Source organism: Topomyia yanbarensis, unplaced genomic scaffold, assembly GCF_030247195.1.
Source record: "Topomyia yanbarensis strain Yona2022 unplaced genomic scaffold, ASM3024719v1 HiC_scaffold_522, whole genome shotgun sequence".
Classification (NCBI taxonomy): domain Eukaryota; kingdom Metazoa; phylum Arthropoda; class Insecta; order Diptera; family Culicidae; genus Topomyia; species Topomyia yanbarensis.
Window position 1 is genome coordinate 1 of NW_026683739.1, and position 9,256 is coordinate 9,256.

A 9,256-nucleotide genomic window follows, 5' to 3' on the forward strand; every position below is an offset into this window, starting at 1 on the left:
CTAACTCTCCGTACTTCTCGTACTGGAAGCGTGCCAGTCTTAGCACCCTTTCATATAGGCCATCGAGCTACAAGGCGACTTCCTCACAACTCTGTTGGATCACTGGACACTGCAACATACAGGGAAACGTCAACGCCGGTCGCTGTGCGGCACAGGGTCACAAGACCAAGGGCACTGACCCGAAAAGTCCATCAGCGGATATAATCGGAGAATTCGCCCAGAGTATGATAGACAACTTCACCTCCCACTGGCAATGCTTTCAAGGTCACCAGAAAAAAGCAAGCGACTCCCCGAAAAGTGGGAGGACCGCAACGACTGGGGCCCTCGCGACTACGGACTGGACACAACAACCGTTGAGAGAATATTGAATAACCGCCAGAAGCGGCCCTTCCTAGACTCGAATAGAATGTGTTATACGTAGCGCTTGTTAGTATGCAAGCTTATGTGGTGCAGCACAAAGCTTTGCGCTTTACCTAAGTCAAAGAACCGATGCGGTGGAAAGCTATACAGGATCAACAATTGAAAGCAGCGGTCCTTTGCATGCAAATTCTTATGCCCGGTTTACCCGAACTTTGATTCCTTCTTTCAAACATGAGCAGTTCTTTAAATCTGTGTGCAAAATAGCCCTCGCAATCAGAAAGGCTCTATAAGGAGGCTATTTTTCCCTGATATAACCCACTGAGTACAAAGCATGTCAAAGCTTACGCGGCAAGTGTAGCGAATGTGTCCAACCTATCTCTGCAATATCTGTGTGCGTAAAACTTATGATAATATCATAAGAAGCGGAGAAAAACATTAAGAATGCTCTTTGTCGTATTCGTCGACGCTTCAGCATGTCATCGGCCTGACGTATTTTATCAGCTATAACCGCTTACAGATAAGACGGTAGACAATACTTATTATTAATTGGGGCGATTATTCAGCACTTTTTGCGAGTACCTTTGTATTAGCAATCACTGTAACTGTATGGAATTGTTTGAATTTGTGAATACACCATTTAACATGCGATAAAACTGATTATGCAACTCGTTGCATTGTCCCATTTGATGACATCGACGTAGGTAGGTATGTAGGTTCGATAAAAGACAAGATGAATTGTAATCAGTTCAGTCGTTTTGCGTTACTACATCAGTATGGACTTGTCAGGAAAAGTGGTTCTCATAACAGGTGCTAGTAGCGGAATTGGTGCTGCCACTGCGAAGTATCTGACTGAGCTGGGTGCGACGGTTGTTTTAACTGGTAGAAATGTGGAAAATTTGAACAAAATTGGAACTGAATGTGAAGCAATTGGAAAAGCGAAACCTGTTCTGTTAGTAGCTGACGTTACGAAGGAGTCAGATAACGCTCGCGTCATACGGGAAACTATTTCCAAGTTTGGCAAGCTCGATGTACTGGTCAACAATGCCGGCAAAGGACTAGCTGGATCAATTGAAACTACCACTTTAGAACAATATGATGATATTATGACTACTAATGTGAGAGCAGTGTTAAACCTGACCCAACTGGCCATCCCTCACCTTATCAAGAGTAAGGGAAATATCGTGAATGTATCCAGTGTCGCGGGAACCAGATCGTTCGCGAATAGCTTAGCTTACTGTATTTCAAAATCGGCCTTGGACCAGTTTACACGATGTACCGCCCTTGAATTGGCTCCAAAGCAAGTTAGGGTGAATTCGGTCAATCCAGGTAAGCACTTTACTCTATGCTTAAGAAAATTATACCCATCTAACGATTATTGTGGTGTCTATGCTACACAGCGGTCATCATAACCGAGTTCCACAAACGACTGGGGATGGACGATGCAGCATATGACGCATATTTGAAGCATTCATCGCAGACGCATGCACTAGGACGTGTGGGACAAGCTTCGGAGGTAGCTGCAGCCATTGCCTTTCTGGCCGGCGATACTGCCAGTTTTATCACCGGCATGTGCCTATGTGTAGATGGCGGAAAGAATATCATGTGTCCTCGATGAAGTCTCTATTAAAGGTATCGCGAAAATAAATAATTTGAGTCTTTTATGTGCTTTGAAATTAGTGTAATCAGAACAGATTAAAAATACATGTACCTGCATGGTTTATTCTATTTTTGAATTTAGAAATAATAAATATTTGAAAAAAAAACGTTGGTGCTCTCCGAGGTGTTAGTATGAATATGGGATAACACGGGAGAAACTAAATATTCTCACTATGCATATTTCATTTATTTAATTTGAGCAAGACACTTCTACTAGGGAAGAGACAAAATGTTGGTCCGACCGAGATTCGGCGATTTGAATTTAGTCCAATATTAGACAATATTCGTAAAATAAACGAAGATTATAGGCACTCACCTGCATGCCCGTTGCAAGCTTTTACTTGTTGATGCGTTCCGCAGTTAACTAATCGCTGTGATCAGGGTGTCGATGCAGGATGCCACATATATTTCCAACTCTGCTTGTTCTACCCTACTACAGCTTGTAACGCAGACTCAGCTAAAGACAGGTGATATAGTCCGGCTTGGCGAACGTTTTTTGCTACTACGTAACCTTTTTTACGAACAATACGATCACTATCAATATTGAAACACACACCTCTAGATTCTTCCATGCCAGCATTTCTTCAGATATCGGACTCGTCGATAGTCCGGGCATATATTTCACATTACTTATATAGATTTTATCTTCAGCCGGTGCTGATATCCACCACTGACCTTTGATTTCATAAGATCAAGCGGAATGTCATCTTTCGACCGAATGTCTAGAGTCGTGACTAATCTATCGTATGATGGCGGAATGCTTCTAACTTTCAGATGATTTGCTTTTAATGCCAAAAATACATCACGAGCCAACAGTTTTATTATGGGTGACTAACATACTGACATCTAGTAGCAGTAATAGTATTTATTTAGCTGCCTTTTGGTCGGATACCGTCCATTTTGCATTAGCGTCATTTTAATCGGAAGGGTCATTGATCACTACATCCCATAAGTCATTCCGGCATAACTTTTACGCGAACTTTCCACGTCACCAAATAGCAAACTCTGCATTCCCTTACACGTTCAATATTGTTGTCAGTCTCGTGAAGGCCCGTTTTTATCAGCCTCTTGGATTACAGTCTCAGAACACCTTCTGATTATTTAAAATCTGCAAATTCTAAAAAAGGTATTATTGCATACTTAGGACAAGAAAAATATGCTCAAGAGTTACTAGAATTTAGCTTGGTTTGTCTACTAGAGAGCATCAAAGATATTTTCACAAGGCTGATAAAATCAGGTTAAAAAGCTGACAAATCAATTTAATGCTGATTTCGTTTTTAGAGCGGAGTCGCTCTAGGTTCGCTCTGAGCTGTCACTTTTGTATGGATTTTGTAAATATTAGAGCGAACCTAGGGCGACTCTGATCTAAAACCGAAATCGGCATAAGTTGAACTTACCTAATATTTAGTATTGACGATGTGCATTCCAATGGGATTGACGTATTAATTTGGAGTTCTCACAATCCATCAATATATTGAACATGTAAAGACCCACTATCAGCCATGTTCAATCGCATTTTCTTCAAGCCGAATGAAGCAAAAATAGCCAATCCTTCGTTTTATTCCGCTTTTCCACTCTTCACGCACTGCGGGACAACAGCGATAACTGCTTTCTTGGCCATCATGGCAGAGCAGGCACACACCTTCAGGAATTTGGATTCACAGCGGAAAGAATTCTTACACACGCGAGAAATATTACACCGGAAGTTTCATTCGTAGTATTTAAAATACGCCAAACTGCACGCTCATGGCGGTTCAAAACTAAATGCGCTCGGTGCGGTGCCACTGTACCAGGGTTACCCAGCTTCACGTGCGATCACATCAGGGTTGTGCGAAGGGGTTATCGTTGTAATACTCCACACGGAAAGAATAAGTTCTTTTATTGCACAGTTCACACCAAATCGAACTGTACAGTTTGAAAGTGCGATCAAAAGTGTAACTCCTTTGACTTGACAGATTTCTGACGTTGAAAAGTGTCAAAACCGACTTCGTACTTTTACCACAGACTAACAGACGTAACACTCGAAAACAATGCTTCGCCCGCTTTAACGGTCATTTTAAATATTTTTGTAGTTGGGACTGTGGCCACATTTGCAATTATGACGCCACTGATACATCAACAAGCATATGTGGTATAGACCACTAGTGAAAAATTGTTCCCAAACCTGAGGGGTAACCCACCAGCAAATGAGTGTTTGGGACCTTTTGTGTGTTAGTAGAGCTAGTATTCGGGAAAATTTGTCGGTTCCATATTTTTTAAGGGAATTCCCTCATAGTGTTATGTCTGTTAGTCTGTGCTTTTACTATCTAGATTCACCCAGTATAGTATCTTTTAATTGAACCTACATTCTTTGGCAATTACGAAACGAATTCGCGAAATCATTAAAATCAATTGTCATCCCATAGAAAATCGATTTCTTCACTCGCGCTCAATTTTTAAACAAAGTTAAACCTGGTTTAAAAAGTTAAGTGTGAGTGAAATAATTAGCTCAAAGACATTTTCAACAGAAGTGTTTCAATAACACTTCAAACCAGTAGTTAACTCGAAATTCGGAATTACTTCACGCTGGATACACTATACAAATCTCGCATACTTATTGAAATGGTCCTACGTACTAATGAGAGCCTCTCCTTGATTATATTATCTTCCGATTATTACGGCTTCAGGGGCTGGGAATAGCGTAGTTGGTAAATCGATTGCCTTGTACGCAGCTCACCTGGGTTCGATTCCCAACCTCACACCTATGGTTAGAGAGTTTTCTAAAGAGATTTCTCTATCCCAAAAAAAGGTGAATAAACTCAAGGTTAAAATCTCTCTATTAATTAAAAAAATACAGCTTCGCCATTATTCTTTCAAATAATTATCCAATACATATCGGAGAGTATGTTTTCGACTATCGAGTTAAACAGCAAAAGCAAATGTGACTTAGTTCTTAGCGGAAGGGAACGTAAACAAGAGACATAACACTCAAAAACACCGCTTCGAACACATTAACGGTAATTTTAAATATATTTTTAGTTGGAGCTGTGGTCGTATTTGCGATGATGGCGCAAGTATGAGAGGGATAGACCTCTAGTTTTGCTATGCCTGAGGGCCTCGCTAACAAATGGTGATTGGAATGACACCCCAACAAACAATTTAGCTGGATAATAGCTTAAACAGTTCTTGTTCAGCCTATTCTCTCGGATTAAAGGCTTGTTCAGCTTTTGTTGTTTGTGGGACTGGCAGATACATGTCAAACAAACGATAGATATGGCTTCCTTATCCAGAGGAAAGACCACAAACAACTTAAAAGTACCTTATTTCACCATTGAAACGAAAACGACTACAAATTGGAATTGTGTTGAATGTTGTCTGTGTTAGTAGTCGTAGGTGCTGTGTCGATGTAAAAATGAGGATAGTATTACAATCAAAGTCAATCTTGGCTTATGGAAAAAAAATCGCTGTCCAACGATTTAGTGTAACGTTTATCGATATGATTCAAATCGCCGACGTTAAATAATGTGGCGTTGCTCATATTTTCTGATTGTCGATTGAACCTATAATCTACTTGGCATAAGAAATTATACGATTACTGGACATTTGGCACAAAACCAGTGGCCTAACTGAATATACTATGCTTTGAAAGAATTTTGACATAACGGACGTTTCGAATAAGGGTCATTGGGTTTAAGCTATGAAAAAAGCTTTTGTCACAATGTCCATTCATTCCGATTTCAGTATAGATTCATAGAAATATTTGACAGAATAATTAACTTTTATGTTTGTGTAAACCGGGTAAACGATTGGATCAACAATTTGCTTGCGATCTTAATTGGCATGAAGATTCAAAAAACTGCTCATGTTTGAAAGAAGGAATCAACTCCAAAGTTAGCGTAAAACTTGGCAAACGAGTGGATCCCAACCTTAGTAACAATTGAGATTTTGCGGTAGTTTCATAGTTCTTCGTAAAGCTTAGATTGCATTTGTTGCGTGCTATAAGACTTCAATTGTTACTTGTGCAGTTTACTTGCAAGAGCTATTTGTTCTTGTTTGAAAGCAGGAACAAACCCTTATTACCAAACCGAGTTTGATGGCGAATTTGTTTAGCATGTAGATTTAAAGAGCTGCTCATGTTTGAAAGAAGGAAGCAACCTCCTTATGTTTAAGTAAACCGGATAAACGAATGGGTCACCAGTTCACTTGCGAGGTCTATTTGGTGGTTTAAATGATAGAAATGATGATGATGATTTTGCTAATCGTTTACTGATACCACTTAGTTCCCGAATGCGTAATTGATTATTAATAACACTGATGTGAGCAAGAAGGTTCGATATGCAATTCTTCGTTTGTGAAATCCAGACTAACCGATTCAATATAGGACATTTTAAGTAAACTGAAAGAATGGTTATAGAAGCATGCTTGCTTGGTGGACACTAGTATTATCATTTTGTTTTCTATTTGTTGGAATAGAAACCAAAGTAAATGGTCTTATAAGCATAGAGTTACTTTCCGCTGCATTTAGTTTTATATTATGTTTGACTTAATGCGGTATACGGGTTAATGTCATGCGGGCAAGTGGTCTATTCGGGTTTTTGTCCATTCTGATCAATGACGTTCGGGTAAATGGTTTTTCGAGCGGACGTCATTCGGGTAAGTGACTTTTGGGCGAATAACATTCGGGTGAATATTATAGAACTACTTAGAAAATGCTTAGCAACTACATTTTTGGGAAAACCTCTCTGTCAGAACGGAGGAGTATTACTTTTCTCCCTACAATAGAGAAACATAAACAAACATTTAATTGACATAATTTGGATTGCTAATGAATTGAGAAGAAATCATTCGACCAGCCATTACTTGATTTTCTTAATTTTGAATATTCTAACCTAATAAAAACTTATATTGACAAATAAAACCTAGTTGTATCCTAAATAGGTTAGTACTGGTTTATGATATGTATTGAACACTATTTTATACTTCTAAGCAAAACTTTGCAACGGAACCAGTTAAAATGCATAAAATGGATAATCCAAAGAAAGTCAATATTATAAGATCATTGAAATACAAATACATTGTACACTGAAGTCCAATTTGAAAATGCATTACTTCTCTCGATTTCTTTTGGCAAACCGTAGAATTATGAATAGTGCTTTATGCGACATGGATTTGACCGAAATCTGCTCGGCTATGCACTACAACACCTTCAGGAACGATCTCGATCTTTTGTGGTCCCTCGACATACCACTTCAATGAGGAAAAGCCTACTCATCGCAGCAGCCATAAACTGGAACCAGCTTCCGTTGGTAACAAGCCAGCAGAACATACTAAAAGCGTTAACGGCCAATTTCTTCACTGGATGAAAACCGGTTTTCGCTGAAAACCAGTTTTTCAGGTTGCTGGTGACCAATTAGCCGAAAACCGGTTTTCAACGAAAACCGGTTTACATCCTATAGTGAAGAAATTGGCCGTAAGAGCAGCACTAAGAACTACGATTTAACTAATTGATTTTTTAGTCTGTAATTAATTCATTTTCTGATGTAAAACTTGCTATTTCTCCTTGTCCTGATTAAAGGTGAATGCACCAGGCTCTTCTTCGATTAATAAATTATAAATTACAATCACAATAGTTGTCAATGACATTTTTTCGACTGTGAATTTTGATAAATTTGAAGCAATTAGATATGAAGTAATGATGCTGAGACCTAAAAAATAACCTAAATATATGAAAAGGGTCCCACATATTTAGGAGTTGGTCGGAATAAATACCGTAAATCAGTACATATGGCAACGCTGCTATAATGTTGCCTAGTCCCAGTGAGCAAATTTTCTGGCAGAGACCGCTCTTCTACACGGTTAAATAAAACAACCTGCAGAATAAGTTCTTTTAACTTACTTTTGAGTTGTGCGTCGCTTTCGCACTTATTAGTGTTGTCAAAAACAAAACGACAGATTCGACTCAGTCGAGGTCTTCCGTGGAGGAACGTACTTTTGAGTTGTTTGGGGTATATTCAAAACTAGGTAAATTCAACTTAAATTTGAGTATGAAAAACCTATCAATGAGTTGTAATTTTTGCCGTGGTTAAATGGAAACTACCTTCAACACGGTTTACCTAATTTTAAGTTCCCTCACGATACCACGAGATTGAGTCAAAGGAACTCAATTTTAGGTAGTTTTTCGTTTCCGTGTAGATTTCTGTAAGTCTTCCCACTGAGACGTCCAAAAAATTGTTTCAATATCGTTCAACACGGGTCCAACGATGGACGTTCGTTGAACGGTTATTTGGACGTTGTCCAAATTGGTCCAACGAACGTCCTTCATTGGACGATTTTGAAACCAACCGTTCTTAGAGGGTTGGTTTGGCAACCTTGTCAGATTTCTGCGCGTATCCTGTCGGGTTAGTTGAGCTAGGGCGAACTCCGTTTCGCTCGCGTTTTCTGGCAAATTTTGACAGGAACCGAGCAAAACCCTTGCATAACTCGGACATAAACTGTGCAAAGATCCTGGCAATTCCTACCTGGTAGAATTTAGCACGAATCGAGCAAAACATCTGACAAAGATGTGGCAGGAAGCGTGCAGAGATCCTGGCCGTACATTTCTGGCTGGATAAAAGTGAGCAGCAACGGTTGGTTTAACCGCTTCTGTCAGAAACGGTTGTTGCATTTGAGCGAATTCGTTGACAGAATTCTCGCACAAAATGCTCGCAGAAACTGCCAGCATCAATTTCGCTTTGCTCAACTTTTGCTAACTTTCTGCTTGCCACGCTGACCGGGTTCTAACTATAGTTAGAATCGGTTGTGTCACTGGAGCCGGTATTCGAACTGGAACCAGCCAGAATTCCAATTCATTTCCGGCTGAGCTTAACTGGGATGGTTGCCGCTAGGCAGCGATGCCACATGTTTCTGTGAAATGTCTGTAGAAGAATACCTAAAATGTCTGTAAAAGTCTGTAGATGGTTGTGTAAATCCTATTTATACTAGGTTATTACTTTAAAAGTAGCTGGAAATTAGTAAACTATTGTGAAGGAATCACTCGTATTCGGATCAAATTATTCTAGTGCAATTTTGTTAAACACTGTTACTCTTAAGTCTGTAGATTTCTGATTACGTCTGTAGGAGACCATCAAAGGTCTGTAAAATACAGACATGTCTGGAAATCTGGCATCGCTGCCGCCAGGTTACCACCGCGGTTACCACAGCTCGCATTGGCGTCTTTCTTTAAATTGTTGCAACCCTGCCTCCGCCTCCGGTGTCAAGTCAA

General features: G+C 39.7%; 1 protein-coding gene across 1 annotated transcript; it reads left to right on the forward strand.

The window, feature by feature from the left end:
* Nucleotides 1-74: 74 nt before the first annotated feature.
* Nucleotides 75-2,078, forward strand: LOC131695781 (3-oxoacyl-[acyl-carrier-protein] reductase FabG-like). Its single transcript, XM_058984301.1, has 2 exons — nucleotides 75-1,686; nucleotides 1,758-2,078. Exons 1-2 carry the CDS (start codon nucleotides 1,134-1,136, stop codon nucleotides 1,973-1,975), a joined length of 771 nt encoding a protein of 256 aa, XP_058840284.1. The 5' UTR covers nucleotides 75-1,133; the 3' UTR covers nucleotides 1,976-2,078.
* Nucleotides 2,079-9,256: the final 7,178 nt, after the last annotated feature.